Raw genomic sequence first — 19,416 nt, 5'->3', positions numbered from 1 at the left:
CAGTGAAGCTGTATGTGTGAATATAAATATTAGAACCAGTAGGACCGGACATCAGACAGACTTTATTCCGTCAGCTCCCTACTGATCCCTTTGATTTATACCATGTGGAAACAGAGCAGGTAATAATGGAAAGAGTGGCGTCCTGTGGTGTGGATGCTTCACATAATAAAAATCATCTGATTGTAGTGGGTCATAGTAGGGAAATACAACCTCAGATGGACAGCAACATCTAACTTTTTTCCCTGTGTCGTTATTTATTTATCAAAAATAAAGCCAAAAAACGTTGTTCAAAAATGTTCAATACTGCGTTCCCCTCTTACTGCTTCTATAGGATTTAATTAGATGAGCTGCAGCAGGTGATGCTGATGAAAAACTGATGAGCTGTTTGGTCTTAATGTTCACCACCGTGTCTGATGAAAACCAAACAAAGTATTTCAGCAGCATGGAGATGGAAGGCTGATGGGTTGGGCCTGTTAGGACCTGGATACCTTGCAGTCATTGAGGTGACCATGAACTCCTGACAGTCTTGGACCTTATTGGGTCATGCAACAGGACAGTGATTCAAAGCACAGCTGCAAATGGCTGGGGGAAAAAATGATCAAGTTTAAAGGTAGGGTAGGAGTCAGCCAGATTCACATGGTCGCGCATTACCTGAAGACGAGCTGCGGTCCATCACTTCGGCCATCATGCACGTTCCTCTCTGGTGCGCGCAGAGCAGGAAGAGAGTGACAACCAGCCAATACTCCGTGCAGGGTCCACCCGGAGGATTGGCTGATGTTTTTAGCGTTTTATAGCTTCCACAGATGATTCATATTCTTCGTTTTAATGCGAAACTGCCGAACTAATTGGTTGCTATCGGATTGTAAAGAGAAGTTACACTAATTTAACAAAAAGTGCATCAGAATGAAATCTCCTACCCTACTTTTAGGGAATGGTGTAGTTTATGTCCAGACATCAATACAATTGAAATGCTGTGGTAGGATCTTACGTGGGCTGTGGGTGAATGTCCAAAAAACTCATTAAACTGAAGGAAAGCTGTGAAGAAAAATGGGCCAAACATTCTACACAACAGTGTGTGATGATTTTTATTATGTCTTTACACAAAAAAAGTATAGAATTAGTACATCGAGTATAAACTATTGAACATGACTGTACGTTTACAGAGAAGAGGTATGAGTTGTGCTGATAGTCTAATCATTTTCTTTCCTCTATCTCAGTTTAAATGTTAAATGTTTGCTAAAAGCTGTGTTTGTTGGCTACATTTATAATGATTAACTGCAGCCATTGGGACCTCTGTCTGTTATGGTTTGGAGGAAAATTTGACACAATTATGTGCACTTACTGTACTATTTATCCTAATTTAACACAGAGCGATAATATTTCCAATCTCCAAACAAACATTAAAAGACTTGCTGGTTTATTGAGCTGGGATTAGAAGTGTGGAGTACTTAATCATGTGAGTGTGGATACAGCTTTAGTCGAGCAAGAATTCGTTCGCCCAGAATCTATTGTCCACTTAGTTTTTCATTTCTTTTCTTTGCCCAACAATCGATCTTTGACTCTTTTTTTATTCTGTGCAATCATCATTAAAAAAAACGGAACAAAGAAACACGCTGTGATACTGATGCCGTGCTGTGCAGCCTTTGAAAGATTTCCTTTGATGATGAAATTTTCAATATCTTATTGAAAATGTTAAGAAGAATGTTGTAACAATGAAGAACATAGAGATAGAAAAGATCAAGTATGTGATGCTGATAGTTGAATATGCCACAAGTCATGGTGTCAAATTAGTTGAAAAAGTGTTTTGTCTTTTTTTTATTTAGTGAGGCAGCGTCTAGACTGTGTCTATGCTGCTGTAGTGGTTTGTTTCCTGTTCTGGAGGTGGCACATGAGTTTGATCTGTTAGGTAATCAGAAGTTGTAATAAGCTCTTTATGATGATAAATAAAAACAATGGCAATGGTTTGTAAATGCTGCAGAATTTTCTATATTTCTGGATGAATATGACACAAAGCAGATTTTGACACATGTCCTAAAAGAAAACAAATCAAACAGAAACATGTGATCATTCATTTATTAAGGAAAATGACCGAATATTACAATATTATGTTTCACTAGTAAGTGGCAAAAGTATAGCATGTATGAACCTTTGATTCAATGTGTGTTGTGACCATTGGCAGTAAAAATATGGACAATTATTTTATTATTTTTCAATATTTGTTTCTAAGGAGCCGTTTTGAGGCTCGGTGGGAGGCTCTGGGATGCTCCGACCGCCGCCATGTTGGCAGCGTCACAGTCCGCCAGAACTCTAAATATGGACAAAGAGGAGGAGCATGAGTGGAGTTTGGGGGGCAGGTGATCACGGATGCATGAAACTTGCGCTGTGTGGCAAAGAAAGTGGCAACGCCCATAATTATGCATAATTTTAAGTCTTTAATATAATTAAAAAGAGTGAGTAATACAAAAAATTCACCCCTGTACAATTGACAGGGGAAGGGAACTTATCATTTGTGACCAGAATGGTTTTTTGCATCAGGCTGAACACGTGTATTTCTGCTGTGAAGAAGGCCATTTTAACTTGGGAGTCTATGGGAAATGACTCTTGTGAGCAACCCCAGAGGTTGCCGCTTGGTTGTGACTTTCAAGTAACTGCTGGTGGTCCCCAGACTTGGAGGAAATTTAGCCCGGTCCCCAGATTAGCTTCAGAATAATAAACCAGAATGCATGTCTTCCATCAATGATAGTTAGCCATATTGGCCCAGATGCAGCAAAGCATGCCCAAAGCATGCAACTACTACCGCCGTGCTTCACAGTTGGGAAATGGTTCGTATGCTGGAATACAGTGTCTGCTTTTAAAAATCTGTTTTGGATCACATTCATGCAAAAAATGCAGAACATTTTTACGCACTGCTGTATCGGCACTCTTTCACTGTGATAAATAATGTGGCGTGCTATTCTTTTCCATCGAAGAGCACCACCGGGGAAGCGTCTTATTTGTCCCACATTCTGCAGCACACATAATAACAACCTCAAACATACAGTCAGAATCATAAAGAAATATCTTCAGAGGAAAAAAAGAGAACAAGAAGTTCTGCAACAGATGGTCTGAACCCCACAGAGCCCTGGTCTCATTTTATAAAGGGGCAGAAGCAGCTGAGGCAGCCTAAATCCACAGAGGAACTGTGGCAACTTCTCTGAGATCTTTGGAACGGCCCACCTGCACTGTTCTGTACTCAGTGGCAGAATTTACAATGTTCAGCAGCAAATGTTTACTTGGTATATTCTGTAGAGATAAAAATAAGATGCAGTGTAACAGCTTTGCTCATGGCAAGGTTTCATTCTGTGAGTTTCTTGAAAAAAGATCCATCAGATGTAAACTACAAAATGTGGCCTTATGTAGTCTTTATCACTTGAAATCTCTCAGTTTTGTGTTTAGCTTCTTTCCCAAGTCATTTAGTTGTTTTTGAGCAGATATCTGTGGAGCAGCTGGATGTCTGTGTTCTCTCTGTACATCCTGGTTGGAGGCCGCTCACCCACTGTTTTATGATAGTGTCAGAGCAAAGTGGAGCTTCTCGGTAGCGTCCAATTTTGAAGATGCCACATCTGCTTACAGTGTGTGCCGCTGCTGTACAAAATGTTTTGAGAAACTCCTTTATTGGAAAGAGTTCTGTGAGCTGTAGCTGGCTGTGAGTGCAGAGTGTGTTACATAAGTCTTTTTTACAGAGACACCCAATGAGTCACAGATATGGCACATTCACATTTCCAGTTTTGTCACCATCTGTTTTCTCCCCTTTTCGTCTGCTTGATGTTCTTTTGATCGACCAGTCTCTCACAGTGTATGGCCTTGCTTTGATCCACCATAGTAGTCATAGCCTAGTATAAAGACCCACTCGGTATCCCAATAAGCATCCAAATCTCATTATCCATCCAGGGTAATAATATAAACCACATCATATCCTATCAGGGTGATAAAGTGGGCCTGGCCCTGTCTCTGCGTTGCGCCTGCAAGAGCTGCACCAGCTTTTTTTTATTGGATTTGGCCCGATGCACTTGCATTTATCCTGGTGTTTATGAGTGGCAAATTGCTGTTTGATATCCAAATAATGTTGGGGGGTGGGGGGTGGGAGGGGGGACTCCTGATTAGTTACAGGAGCACGCTTAAGATTGCAACCTGCCCCTCCTCCCAGTCAGCCATGATGGATTGGTTTTAATATCTGCTGAAAAGCAAAGATACACAGTGATTAAAGGGAGAAGGAGAGAGAGCTCCTACTAAAACTGTTACCTTGCTTTGTCTGCACATCTCTTTCTTGTCCTACCAAGCCATTACGTCCTGACAATTATGACGTCTATTGCCGTTTGCGAGTTCTTTTTGAGTTGTCAAGCGAGACTTGTATAAAGCTTTTGTTTTGAAGGGTAGACTGCACTTTGCAGGGCAGTTTGATAGGTTTTTGATGCTTTAATGGGTGTTTGGATCTCTTCAAATGGCTTATGGATGAGATGCAGAAAATGTTATCCAATAGTGAGATTTCAGATCTTAACATGTAGAGACTGAGGTGATTGTAATCCATAGAAGTGGCCTGATATGTTGGATTTTCTTAGAAAAATGTTAGAAATTTGTAATCCCTTTGCTCACAGTGTAGTGCAATGATGTTGAATTACAATCTAACAACATTAAAAAGATTTTTTTGAACACATATGATGATTGGAACAGGTCGCCTTTCTCTAAATTATATTGGGAAAATGATTCATTGCTTACAATGAATCAGAATATATGTGTCATATTGCCATATTGGTACCAGCTTAAATAGTAAAAAGCTTTTCTTAAAGAAAGAACTCTACTAGAAGTAGGTCAGTTTTTCCAGTGTATTGTATGGACAAATGTCTGGTTAGCACTTCCACACCACTTCCTGGTTTTCTCAAATCATGACTCAGGTGATTGTTGGAGGTTTTCTCTTCCTTTACTCAGTCTGAGGCAGTGAAAGCTGTGGTCAGCAGAGGGCAATGTTGTGCTACAGATACCCAGACGGCAGGGCTTGGGAGAAATGTGCATCTTTCTGCATTGTCTCTCACTGCGATCACTCTATTTGAACTCCCTGCCTTCACAGGAAGCCAGTGGTTTTCTTCTCATGTGTGCAACGTTATCAGGCCGACAGCTGGGCTGGGAGGAAAAGGCCAAGCTTTGTTCCTGTCCGTGCGACCTCTGTTTTCGTAGGTCTCCAAATGCTGTGTGGCACTGCGTGGAATAAACTAGGAGTAACATACATACACATGTTTGTATTTTTTTCTATTTGCTCTTTCTTTGTCCCTTCCAATCGCCTTAATAGCATATCTGGTTAGCCTTACCCTTAGGGTATCCCTTGCATAACTAAAGCACAGTGGACTGTCAGGTGTTGCCTGAATAGATCCCTACAGTGGATACCAACAATTTCAACAAATGCTCCAATACTCAAACATAGCCTTATTATAGGACTTTAACGAAGTAGAGAAAGACAGATATTCACTGATTGGAAAATACCACTTTTGTTTTTTGTATAGTTGCTCTCTAAAGAACAGGCTGCTTTAAAGATTAAAAATTCGCTTTTGGTCAAACTTGGGCTCAGAGTAATGTGTAGTCATCATCCCCCTGTTCCTAAAACACACAATAGGTTTCCCAAACTGAAGCTGTCAGCGTGCTGCGAAGCTGCCACCCTTACTCTCTCTGCCTGACTGTCTAAAATCAGAGATATTTCAGAAAAGCTGGCTCAGCCAATGGAATAACTTGTCTTTGAAGTGTGCTGTATATGTTGCTGTGTGGCCCACACGCACGATGTTTTGCAGTCTAGCGCTTATGATTGCACGCATGATTCACAAACTATTCAAGCGTGGACATTCAGCTGTCACGTAGGAAGAAGCTTTGCCCTTTTCTCCCGTGTTTAGGGAAAAGGTGAGATTACCTCTCATGTCAACTTTTCATTTCACTCCATGAGAAAACATAACACAGATTGTGTGTGTGTGTCTGAATACAAGCAAAGTCACCAATTAAAGCTCTTTTCTTCCCAGTGCAGACTACATATTCTGATGGTACTGGAGGTGACCATGTCAAGGTTTATGTATATTTTTATTCAGATAGCCATCTTTTTTTTCAAGGCAGTTTTCTCTGTTCTGTTCTATTTGTATGCTAAATAGCTCTATCATAATCCTGTGAACCCAGCTGATGTTTTTATGTACAGATATCTTTTTAAACATCGACAAGCAAGAAATGAAAAATGCAAACCTTTGCAATAAGGCCTTGTATTGAATATATATGTAGCATGGAGCCTTGAGTGTAATTTCAATAACTACTTTTGCATTGTTTTATCAGATAACAGAAAAATATGTAAGATTGGCTGGGATTTTGTTATATATATATACAATATACAATATATATAGGGGTGGACACACACCCCTGAAACCCCACCATCCCTGCTGCTAACCTCCTTGGTAGCTTTTAATATTTATATCAAAGTTTGGGGTAATGTTAATTATTACAAGCCTATAACTCTGTAAATAAAAGAAGAACATATTTTGAAGGCAATTAACCGATACTCAGCCAGCACATATTCATTTTAACTACTGCCCACTAACACAGTGTAGTCACGCATCAGCAGATGGCTACACAGGAAGACCGGTAATTTAGTAGGCTGTATAACCTTAAATGACTGAATGAAAAATGTTGAAAATGCTGATGGAAGGACAGACTGCCCTGGGGCAGTATTTCAACCCCAACTGGTGCCAATCAAAGCGTAGTCCTTGGTATTCATCCTCAATGCTGTCAGAAGTAATTAATGGTTCAATAATGATAAAAGTGACAGTGTTTCCATTAAACAGTTATTAGCCGCAGTGGGTTATTAGCCACAGAGTCATTTTTTTTTATTTGTGTGTTGTGTTCAAGGCCTTGCACGCCTATGATCCACCCACACAGCTGTTTTCACTGCTGATTATATGCATTTTTATTACAGTGTAGGTGTGAAAAAAAACAGACTTTTGACTGTCATTTACCTGGTGCATGTCAGTTAAAGCCACTTAAAGAACTGAGGGGCTCTGAAGCACATTTTCTTTGCTTGTCTTGGATAAAAAATGATAACTAAAGTATTATTAGTTTTTTTTTCTCAGAGTTTGATATTTATTGATGATTGTACCCCATAGCTGTACAGCTACACACACAGAAATTATATTTTTGTAATGGAAAACAGCTTTGAGACACTTCTGACAGCTAACTTGCATGAATAAGTCGGCTAACACACTTGAGTATGATCTACAGTAAAGCTGGATCCATACTCCGCGAGAACAGAGAACTCCCTCCCCCCCTGCAGATGTTACGCCCACAAAATGACGTCATATTTTATCTCGGACCGCCCGTTGTGCAGCGCTCTCGTACACATGGACCGGGCAGAACATTTTCTCTCAAGGCTGTGCGTCAACCATGCTGTGATCGGACTTTATTGTGGGCGTGATGAATGTGGAGAAGCGCAACAGCTTCTTCAGGTGCAGAACACACAGACAGAAGGAGGAAGTACAACGACGATGGACAGTTTAGATGAGCAGCTGTCAAACAGCTCCTGGAAGGAGAAACACGGCGCACAGAGGAGAGTGTCTGTCCAAAAGGTGGCGATAAAAATTAATCCCAGTATTGATCACGGCGTTACAGTGGCTCGCGCACATTAAACACCGGGAGACAGGATGTCTTATTGTAGACAGTCATCCACACGTTCACAGAATTAAACTCACACAGACCAGAGGTCTGCTACAGTCAGCTACACTGATCTTCTATCTATTGTCATGCTGTGTGCCCTCTTCCCTGAACATTATCAGCTCGTTAGGCCAGGTAACCACGACTGTTCTCACAATTTACAATACAATTGCATTGTCAACCTTTTGTGTGTGACGTGCGCTGCGTAGAGGAGGGCCGTATGAGGAGTTCTGCACACACACGTCTCGCGGAGTATGATACCTCCGTGCCAAAAAGAACTTTTTTTTAACTTTTACCACCCGTGGAGCGACTTCTCTGTTCTCGTGGAGTATGGAACAGCCTTAAGACATACCTATGTGTAGTAGGCATGCACAGATTGACATTAATATTGGTTATCATTCTTGACTAAGATCAGGTATCACAGCTGATCAATGGGAACAATGTATTCTCTTCAACAATGCTTGCTACCTCGTGCACAGCAGCACTCGCTGGTAGACCTGACACACACCAAACACATTGAGCGAACCTGAGAGTCATGTATGAAGGTACTTCACACATGACATGCAAAAAACAGATGGTACCATGTATCAGCTGATATGTAAAGCAGTAGAGAATGACTGCATAAAAACAATAGTCATGAGAGCTCTGTAAGGCCAAACGTTTCGTGTCCATGGTGCTTCTGGATGTCTGACAAATTCTACACACAGGAGCAACAGTGGATCTTTTCACGTCTCTAGATAGGGTCCAGGAAGTGAATGTATAGAAAAATGGACTATCAAGTTGTTGATTCTGGTCTTTGCTTTCGATTTGTTAAAAGCCGATATGTTGGCTTGTGCTCCCAGTCAGAAGAAGAAGTCCTGTAGTTCCTCTGTCGAATGGCTAAGTGCTCAGAGAAATGGCTCGCAGGGAAACATGAACTTATATTGAGTCTTGTTATGTCCTGTCTTCCATTTTCTGTTTCCTTTTACAAGGCATGGCACTTCCTCGAGTAAAAAGCAGAAAGCCCATGAAAACTGGCCTGTGCGAAAAGCCGTGTGATTGATGGACAAAGGAGCTGCTGTGGCAGCACAGACAGGCCTTCAGCTTACCTCGGTGCTTAATTCCTTCTCCCAACTGGCATTCCACACTAAGAGATATACACTTCAATTATACATGGGGACGTTGGGGGCGCAGACTGCACTGCCTTGCCCAAGAACTGATCAATATTTCAGCTCCGAGGGGACCAAACATCTAGCAGAGCAGCTGCTGTTTAACAGCTTTACACAGTAAAGCAGCACAGGGTGTAATACACAGCTATATGCTGTATGTGTGTGTGTGTGTGTGTGTGTGTGATGGATGGAATTTGAGGGGCACAAGAGGTACTGCTGAGGTGAGAGCGGAGAGAGATGAGAACTTCAAAGAGGTTTTAGTTGTGTGTGTTGTGTATTTTTACTTTTTATACATTCCTATCTCATTTCTATCACTCCGCTTTTTTCCCTCAATGCAAACACACACACACACACACACACACACACACACACAAACAAACACACACGTCATTCCTGTAATTCTGCTATCGGCCCTCCCAGGAGCCTGCCCTGCCCCTGTGTGTGTGTTGTTGTGTACTTTGTTGTTCCAGGCTTTGACATGTCAATTCCGTCTTTACCTTTTTAGAGTCTCAATCCTGGCGCAGTTCCTCTATTTTGTGTGGTTGTTGTGTATTTCATGCATTCCTCCCACATTACGATGCACCTCCAGCATTCAGACCGTGCCCACAGTTTGTCTGTGAGGTATTTCAGACAGGATTTACAAAGTGTCAGGGGACCAAAACCTGGGTGACAAGCTAAGACTTTAACTCACAACAACTGAAGTCTGTTGTTGGCAAAGTCGGGGATGTTGTCGATTTTTAGATGGAGCCAGACACAAAGGAGCAAATGGAGCAGAGGCATGGAAGCTAACATCGAGGAACTCTGGGAAAAGCCTACAAAGGCTGTGCTGATTAGAAGGTTTCAATGTGCGTGTGGAAGAATGCATTATGAAAATGGAGCCGAGTGTTGATGCTGGCAGTAGTTTGGACTGTGACAGCAGCAGTGTAGAAAACGTCGGTTGAGTCATTCATTCTTGTCAGACTTGACTGTGAGTGATTGCATTTAAACTGCTGGAACATGCGAGAATTGGAGTGGATGTTTCCTCAAGGACCTCAAGCAGTGTTTTTTAACTTTACCTGTTACTCCATCTGTTTGGACCTAGAGGTGTTTGCAGTTCCAAAAATCCATTCCTGGGCCTGACTTTAAGTTTCAAGAAGAGCCCAAAAAATAATATATATATATATATATATATATATATAAACAATTAATGTCTTCATCAATGCAAGGCTTTCCCCTCTGTGCCTGGGTGTGACACTTCAATTCATTCATCACATCCTGGCATCCCTTGAACAGCGTAAAAGACCACATAATGCATATGTAAGGCCTTGCTTGTTTACAGATATGTATTTGGACTCATGTGATCCAGATGAGCTATAGACTGGCATTCCCGGATTCTGTTTGAACCTTCTAGAGAGCCCATGATTTCCCATCAGATCAGAAGTTCACATTTGACTCATGTTGACACTACACAAATAAATAAATCGATATTAAACCAAAATTTCAATTTCTTTGCATAGCAGTTCTTCCTCACTAATCCCTGCTAAACTTTCTGAAACATAACTGGGAAAAAAATCTTTTGTGGTGCATTGAAATAGACTTTAAGGGTAAAAGAAATGAACAGCAGCGCAAAGTCATCAGTGATACAGGTCATTGATCCAATGCTGCAAAATACATTAAGCGACAAAGTTTGTGTCATCATTTTAGCATTAGAACATGACTGAATATTATTTTTTTGGTGTGAAATACTGTTGAAAAGGTAGATCGAACAAAATATGTAAATATGATTATGCATGTTGACATTTAATTCCAGCTTTAAGATGCATTTTAATAAGCACAAGAACTGAGAGTTCAGTTATATGTGTACAGTAAATCATCCTCTAGTCTGCAAGAATATATTGCTATAGAGGAATGGCACCATTGTCACCCTCATTTATGGAAGGAATTCCACATAATTGGAGTAGATCTCCAGTAATTGTTGCATCTTTGGTTGATAGCTCAGATTTTCATGAAAGACGCTTTCATAGAGTAAATTTGCTGTTGGGTGGGTTTATTAAAGCAGCAGTGGTTTAAAGAATCACTATGAACTCGTTCTCACAATCAGGGACCAGAGTCACTTTTTAATCAGACTAATTGCCACTTTGTTGCTGACTATTAATAAATCAATAGACTGCATGTTAATCCTTTTCAGGTTGTTTGTTGTATATCATCAGTAAAATTGAATTGTTGCATTTTTTTTTTTGGCATTAAGCAGTTTCAGATTTTTTGTGGGCCTCTTGTTGAAAGTCTATTTGATTCACACATATGCATAGTGCTTCTATCATCCCAACCACTCTCCATGACAGCACTGGCCATAAGGAAGCCTGGAGCCTCTATCCCTGTCATTTTCTGTGCCTCTCTATCATCCACACTGCCATCTCTCATCTCTCCTATTTCACACCAAGAGGATTTGTGATGCTGATACCCCCTGGTACTGCGCCTGTAAAATGACTTGCTGTATCTCCCTCTCTCTCCCTCTCTCTCCCTCTCTCCCTCTCTCTCTCTGTCTCCCCTCCTCCTTAAGGCGTTGGCTATGCTGCCAAAACTAGTATCAAAGCATTACAGCCAAGAATCTTCCTGAGTGCATGTTCTTTCTTAACTTCATAAGTCTTCATGTGCTGAGTTGTATGACTTTGAGTACTTGACAACAAAGTCCAGGGTGAAGCCACAAAAATATATATCAGGAGAAGCTCACTGGTATTTTTTTTTTACTGCACTTGACAACTTTCAGTCAGCTTAAGTACATGCAGAACATGTGAATAGCATATATATATATACAGCCAGAGATGAGGGAAGCAGACTGTTATCTAAGTCCCAGGTAGCTTACACTTGTGCTCCCAGCCAGCGTGTTTGTAAATGGAAATGCCCTGTTTGCTTTTCTTTTGGGAAGCCTCCAGGGGTCGAACAACAGCTCCATGTCAATTACACTCCGTGCACTTTGGAGCACTCATTGCAAAACCAATGCTCATTTTGTAGCCTCTTTGTTCTGTGCACTGGCTGTGATTCCCTCCGTCAGTTGCCCACAAACCTAGCATTTGAATGACCACCTCGAGGGGGGGAACGAAAAATTAGCTTCAGCTTTTTATACATTCATAACACTGTAAGTGGGTCATAATTGCTTCTTTAGCACCAACTACCAATAAGTTGACTGTGCGAGGTGTTGCTGATATTTTCTAACCATTTATTTCACCCTTTTTATTCATGTTAATTGCACATTTTTAGTTTTTAACTGTGGAGCTAAACTAAACGTTGTTTTTCTGGAGGTGCTAAGGACTGACAGTGAGAACTAAATATTTTACAATACAATCTGGCACACACATAGAGCAAAGTACAAGCACATTGGACTAATGAAAGCTGAGTACCAACGTGGGCTTGCTGTTGTATATATCTTTCAGTAGATACAATCTCTTTCATTGGGCTCACTTCGGTGAGTTTGTTAGCTTCCTGTGTAGCTATATGCAACTATACTGCAACTTCCACCCCATCAGCCTCAGCAGCAGGACCGGCTGCTCTCAGAGGACAGCAAACACACCAGAGACCACGTGGAGATGCTGACCTTCTCACCTCTATTATCTGATATACAGCTTCATATAGATGCAACTTGCAAAAGATTTTGCACACAACAACACAGGCACAGGATGCACTTTTTTGTTACTTAGGTGGTGGTTTTGTTTGTTGTTGTCTTTTCAATCGGTGTCACTTGTTTATGGTTTACTAAAAAAGTAGATTATTGTTAATTCACTATTAATTGTGCAATTTCTGATTTGATTAGTCCATTCAATAATTAATAACTGGTTAACTGTCTATCAAAATTTAGTTGTAGCCCTACTCCTCTGTATGGTAGTTAGTAACATTTTATCCTTGGAAAAAGGGTTTATTGTTATGAATAAGTATTTTTTAAAACCCAACCACCATCTTTATTTAACCGTTTCCTTAAATGCTTGACCCCATCACGGTGTTTTTAATGCCTTACCCCAGCCATGACGAAAAAAAAAAAGAAAAGTGACGTTCATGGTGTCCCGGCAGCACTGAGCAGCAGCTAACCCTGAATGTTGATGTTGATGTTATAAAGGAACCCAATGTGTTTCAGCAAAATACCCCAGAAGCTGCAGACAAGCTGGTTGTTGGATGTGACAGTGACTTCAAGCTACAGTGCTTCTGTGCTGATGATGTTTTAATGTCGCCCCGTTGCTGCTCTCCCCCGCCTGTATTCTAGATACCAGGAATGGGTATTTAACCCTGCGAGAATCGATTACTGCTTTGTTGACAGTCGCTGCAGAGTACAACCTCTCATTAGGGCCGACATATGCTGCGCCCGGCTTTGCTGCCGATGCAAGCTGTTTTCTCGATGGCATCTCCTAGTCTTCCCGCGGTTTTGAAGGAGCTCATAATGTCGCTTTAATGTAAAGTTCTGGGGGAAAACTGTGGGCATTATGTGTGCAAAAAGCTGGGGTGTGTATCAGCATGTGAAACACAGAGTTCATAATTGCACATGACGGTGATGGTGATTGTTTGCATTATGGGTTGATTTTCTGTGAATTATCAATCAATGTATTCCCTTTATCAGACTTTAATAAACAACTTGATGGGCTTGCCAGAGAGCCGGAAAAACGGAAGCCAGAAAACTGTCCACATACTTTTGTCCATATAGTGCAGCATGCATTAGAGATATTTAAACATATTTTTACATCTTAAAACTGTCTTGAAAGTGATTTAGAGGCTAAATCATATACCATTATATATATCTGAAAATATTTGCATTTCCTCATCTATGTCTTTCAGATAACAATACCAACAAAAAAATAGTGAAAAAAAGTGAATCATAATGTTCTGTTAGGTCTCTTGTGAAAGCTGTAACTGAGTGTTGAGCAAAAAGATCAACATAGTGAGGGAGGTCGTGCTTTTATTGAGCCTTCGAGCAATTTAAGGCAAAGCTGTGTGCACAAAGGGAAAGTGAGGATTCTTTTTTATCAGCTCAATAGTAAGGACAGAAGCTAAGGATATAATACTTTCCGTCTGCCTGCATGTCAGAGGCAGTTCATTGAATATACAGTAACCTCGTTCGATTATGAGGAACCGTCACTCCTCTAAAGAATCTAAAAAAATATAGTTAAGATATACATTTGTATTAAAAATGAAATATGCCTTGGTTGTAGTCATATATATTCAACTACTTTAGCTTGTGTTTATAATTGGTCATGCCTGTTTTCTCGACTGCAACGTTCTGTAAATCTTAATTATTGCAAGATGAGTATGGGAGATATTTCCTCCGTGGGGGCCGGAGATTTTTTTTTATTTTTTTTTTTCCTGCCAGAGATTGGACTGGAATCAATTTGGAGATGTATCAAAGCAGTGGAGTGGATGAAAAAAGGAATTCAAGCTTTGAATTGAGAATCCATCATAAACACTGTCCACATTTGGATTGCTTTGAGACTAGGGACTACATCTTTGACCACAATGCAATACTTTGTTTTTACAGTGGGGAGATAAAAAAAAAAAAACTTGGGTGAACATGATAGAACTCATACCCCCCGCATCTTAATTTCTTGTTTATTTGACTGGGATCAGTTCAAGAGAAGTTCATTGAGAGAATGAGGCTTTGATTACGAGCTAAGGTTGGAGGGAAATAAATAAATAAATAAAGTCAGAGAAAGTAAAAGTTTTCAGTCCATGAATAGTGAATGACATGCATCTTGGGATAGGGGGATATTTTTACTTTCTCAGCTCTGTGTCTGTTTATCGCTGCTACAGTCTGTTTGAGTTCCAGCTCGGCAAATAAAGTACATTCTCAGTACCTGAGGAAAATGTGCATTATCATTATTAATATTTCAGATCGGAGCAAATACATCATTTTCTTTCTGTCAAGAAAGTTCCAGTTTCAATCACTGAAAGCTCATCAGTGGAATTGTACCCTTAAGGCCTTTTGTTGAATCAACTCCAGCAGGGCACCTTGATTTGAGCAGTTTGTTAGCCATAGTATTACGTGAATGTTACCATACTTGTCAGTGAGACAAAGTCTAAAGGACACTAAAGTGGAAATATAACTAAATCAAACCCCGGTTAGACGAGTATCTTTCTCTTCTTTTTACATTTGTATTCATCAGTGTGTGTATTTGGAAAACTAGTAATTTAAACTCGCCATGCTCAGAGATAAAAGTCTGATGTGGCCGAAATAGGAATGCCTCAGAGGCTTTGAATTTGAATATGCGACTCTGTGGCGGCTGATAGCTGGGTCTTCACAAGGAGAAATTGGTTCTGTATTTCAAGGTAGCTCATGTCTATTTCTGCTGCTTTTTTTTCTATTGATGCCGTCATGTTCTTCTTTATGATTTAAGAAAAAAATAACAGGCTTTTTTTTGTGCTCAGGGACCAATGGATCAGAGAGAATTTGTGGGTCTCTTTATCATATTCAGGCCTTTGTGCATGTAAATCAGCATGGCTCTGCTGTAGGTAGGCTATTATTCTCAATTTGAATGGCACATCAGAGTCCGTAAACAATTGTACCTACCTGGCATTGACTACAAACAGGTTCCCGAATGGTTTTACTGACTCCCTCTGAACTTGTATTAAAATAGAAAGGTCAACCACACCACCCCACCTCCCTTACATAATGCCAAAGGGGGACATACCCCACCTCTTTATTGTGAGATGTCTCATCCCTTTACCACTCAGGTATCCTTGTCATCCCTGGATTTGATTATTAATGCTGCTGTTCCCTTTTAAGATGCCTCTCTGGTGTGCTGTCCTTTCCAACCAATGCTTAATGCGGGGGTCATCGGTCGGATGTTTACTCCTTAACTGGCATCTCCACTACTGTGTGGTGTCGGTAGAGATTTCCTCTGACATTCAGAGCTTGTCTGGCACCCATATTTCCTCGCTGTCCTAAGTCAGAAGCTGCATTTTTCTGCCTCTTCTGCTAGCTCCTATATTGGCTCTGTGCAGATTTGCTCCTGTGACTCCCACCTCATGCAGCACGCATAGTGTTCAGAAGTCAATAAACTTGACATCGCCCTTACATAGGGCAGGTGACTGTCTTCCAGTTGGCTGCCCTGCACTCCCTACTAGGTCGAAGAACTTATGCCTTCTTCCACCCTGAAAAGCAATGTATAATACATCAGTTTTTTTTGTCTCCATGTATACACGAAAAATGGCTGTACATGTACAGGAAAACAATGGCTCAAACACAAACTGCTAGAAAATATTAAATAGAAATGCTCCTTGAACACAATAAGCGAAGAGTGTTTCTTTCCTGCATAACAAAATACTCACAGCAGTGCAATCAATAAAGTGTAAACAGAAAAGAAACAAGAATGAAAAACTGACTTGCTCTTCAAATGGTTTTCCACTGAGCTAGACAGTTCTTCAAAGTGCTTCCTCCTTTGTGTAACCTTGTATAAACATTTAGTGTTTTGTGCAAATAATAAAGCATGTAAACATGTAACATCCGTCCCTTAGCCCGTGCATCTCTTATATTTGTGCAAATCACAATAAAAATATTGCTTCACTTTTTTCACCATCTGGTTTTGCTGCACCATGGTTTAACACACTCTTCATAATGCACTTTATGGTGCTAGTATGGTGTTAGTACACTCAACAAAAATATAAACGCAACACTTTTGTTTTTGCTCCCATGTTTCATGAGATGGACTTGAAGATCTAAACTTCATTCCAGATACACAATATTACCATTCCTCTCAAACATTGTTCACAAATCTGTCTAAATGTGTGATAGTGAGCACTTCTGTTTTGCTGTTTTGCACAGGTGTGCCACATCAAGATGCTGATCTGACATCATGATTAGTGCACAGGTGTACCTTAAACTGCCCACAATAAAAGGCCACCCTGAAATGTGCATTTTGTTTCTGCTTTATTGGCGGTCTGGGGACTCAGAACCAGTCAGTATCTGGTGTGACCACCATTTGCCTCATGCAGTGCAACACATCTTCTTCGCATAGAGTTTATCAGATTGTCTATTGTGGCCTGTGGAATGTTGGTCCACTCCTCTTCAATGGCTGTGCGAAGTTGCTGGATATTAGTGGGAACTGGTGCACGCTGTCGTATACGCCGGTCAAGCACATCCCAAACATGTTCAATGGGTGACATGTCCGGTGAGTATGCTGGCCATGCAAGAACTGGGACATTTTCAGCTTCCAAGAATTGTGTACAGATCCTTGCAACATGGGGCCGTGCATTATCTTGCTGAAACATGAGGTGATGTTCATGGATGTATGGCACAACAATGGGCCTCAGGATCTCATCACGGTATCTCTGTGCATTCAAAATGCCATCAATAAAATGCACCTGTGTTCTTCGTCCATAACAGATGCCTGCCCATACCATGACCCCACCACCACCATGGGCCACTCGATCCACAACATTGACATCAGCAAAGCGCTCACCCACACGACGCCACACACGCTGTCTGCCATCTGCCCTGAACAATGTAAACCAAGATTCATCCGTGAAGAGAACACCTCTCCAACGTGCTAGACGCCATCGAATGTGAGCATTTGCCCACTCAAGTCTGTTACGGCGATGATCTGGTGTCAGGTTAAGACCCCGATGAGGACGACGAGCATGCAGTTGAGCTTCCCTGAGACGGTTTCTGACAGTTTGTGCAGAAATTGTTTGGCTATGCAAACCAATTGTTTCAGCAGCTGTCTGAGTGGCTGGTCTCAGACGATCTCGGAGGTGAACCTGCTGGATGTGGAGGTCCTGGGCTGGTGTGGTTACTCGTGGTCTGCGGTTGTGAGGCCGGTTGGATGTACTGCCATATTCTCTGAAACGCCTTTGGAGACGGCTTATGGTGGAGAAATGAACATTCAATGCACGAGCAACAGATCTGGTTGACATTCCTGCTGTCAGCATGCCAATTGCACGCTCCCTCAATGCTTGTGGCATCTGTGGCATTTTGCTGTGAGACAAAACTGCACATTTCAGGGTGGCCTTTTATTGTGGGCAGTTTAAGGTACACCTGTGCACTAATCATGATGTCAGATCAGCATCTTGATGTGGCACACCTGTGAGGTGGGATGGATTATCTCAGCAAAGCAGAAGTGCTCACTATCACACATTTAGACAGATTTGTGAACAATGTTTGAGAGGAATGGTAATATTGTGTATCTGGAATGAAGTTTAGATCTTCAAGTCCATCTCATGAAACATGGGAGCAAAAACAAAAGTGTTGCGTTTATATTTTTGTTGAGTGTAAATTGTGGAAGAAGTCATGCAAGTCATGCTGCAACCCTTGTTTGTAACTTATTTACACCTTCCACTACAGAATACACTTCTGCTGCTAATATTTTCATTTCAAATTAAATCTAAATTTTGAGCCACTGCTTTTCCTCTTACTAACCAGCTTGTCTTCAGTAGCTGGTCCATTGTTTGCATAATTTTAACTGTATCAACTATATGGATGTGAACAATATTGTCTGATCATGTATGTATCACATGTATTTAAGAAAATAGATCAATATAAAACCTAATAAATTGATTGGCCCGTCCCTTTTTCATGCTTCCAGGAACTGAGCCAACTTCCTCAGAATTTGCATAAATGCTATCCTGCTGTGTTGGAAGTTGTAGCTGATGGTGTTCACTGCTGGAGATTTCATATCATTGCTCTGATATAGAAGCAATGGCTGGAGGAATCATCCATAGGCTGGACCGTCCAGATAAAAGCACCAGTGTCTTAAGATTTGGCTCAAATTTTGGGATGTGGTTGTGAAGATGCACTTTATTGATCTGCAGCAAATGTATACCAGGTCAACTAAAACATGCTATTCATTGCTATCAGTGGTAAAAGTGAATGCACCTGCACCTGCTATCCATGATGTATGTGTGACCTTTAAATCACTTATTTGGATCCCTGGCATTTTAACAAAACCGCAGGAATATGGTATAAATGATGATGCACTTTATGGGTAGAATGTAACTTCCTTATTTGTTGTTTTTATATGCAGATGCTACAATTTGGCAGCAAATGAAATTGCAGATTTTGCTGGCCTCATTTGAAATGAGCTCTGCAGTTTAAAACTTTCTCTGTTGCACTGCAGGGTGTCTTTGTTTGGCACAAGATTAAAAACTGCAAGCTGAATGATTAAGAGCTGTGGGATTGACGGTGTCTCTCTTCACTCCGTGTGTTCTGTATGTTTCCCCTATAGGTCCTGTACTTCCACACTTCTTTGCTGCTGCCCAGCACGCTGCTGGTTCTGGAGCTGGTGTCTTTGTCACCGAGGCCAGACGGCTCCCATCAGGCTCTGGGGCGAGGCTTCACTGTCCTGGAGCTTTTTACCGACAGGCCAGAGGCTCCGGTTGCTGATGGGGACAGAAGGTGATTAGCCCAGTCCTAATTACCCCAGCAAGGGGTTAATGAACTTTCTCATGAGGAGATTATTGAAGGACAGGTATATTTATAGTGACAGTGTTGCTGCTTGAATGCTATCAAGGGACTTATTGTCTAGCCAGCTTGCTTTTGCATTAATTAATCAGTGATATAGTTATTATAATTGTGCTGCTGCATGTAGATTCACTGTGTGTAAGCTGTTTA

At 41.1% G+C, this 19,416-nt stretch overlaps 1 protein-coding gene across 1 annotated transcript in view; it reads left to right on the top strand.

Moving 5' to 3' along the window:
- nphp4 (nephronophthisis 4) overlaps positions 1–19,416 on the top strand; it is a 141,348-nt gene that overhangs the window by 2,741 nt on the left and 119,191 nt on the right. The window contains exon 3 of the mRNA XM_028409859.1: positions 19,031–19,200. Coding sequence (XP_028265660.1) covers positions 19,031–19,200 — 170 coding nt within the window. The remainder of the gene's footprint in view (positions 1–19,030; positions 19,201–19,416) is intronic.

This window comes from Parambassis ranga, chromosome 7 (genome assembly GCF_900634625.1).
Source record: "Parambassis ranga chromosome 7, fParRan2.1, whole genome shotgun sequence".
Classification (NCBI taxonomy): domain Eukaryota; kingdom Metazoa; phylum Chordata; class Actinopteri; family Ambassidae; genus Parambassis; species Parambassis ranga.
This window is presented reverse-complemented; position numbering and strand designations above follow the sequence as displayed.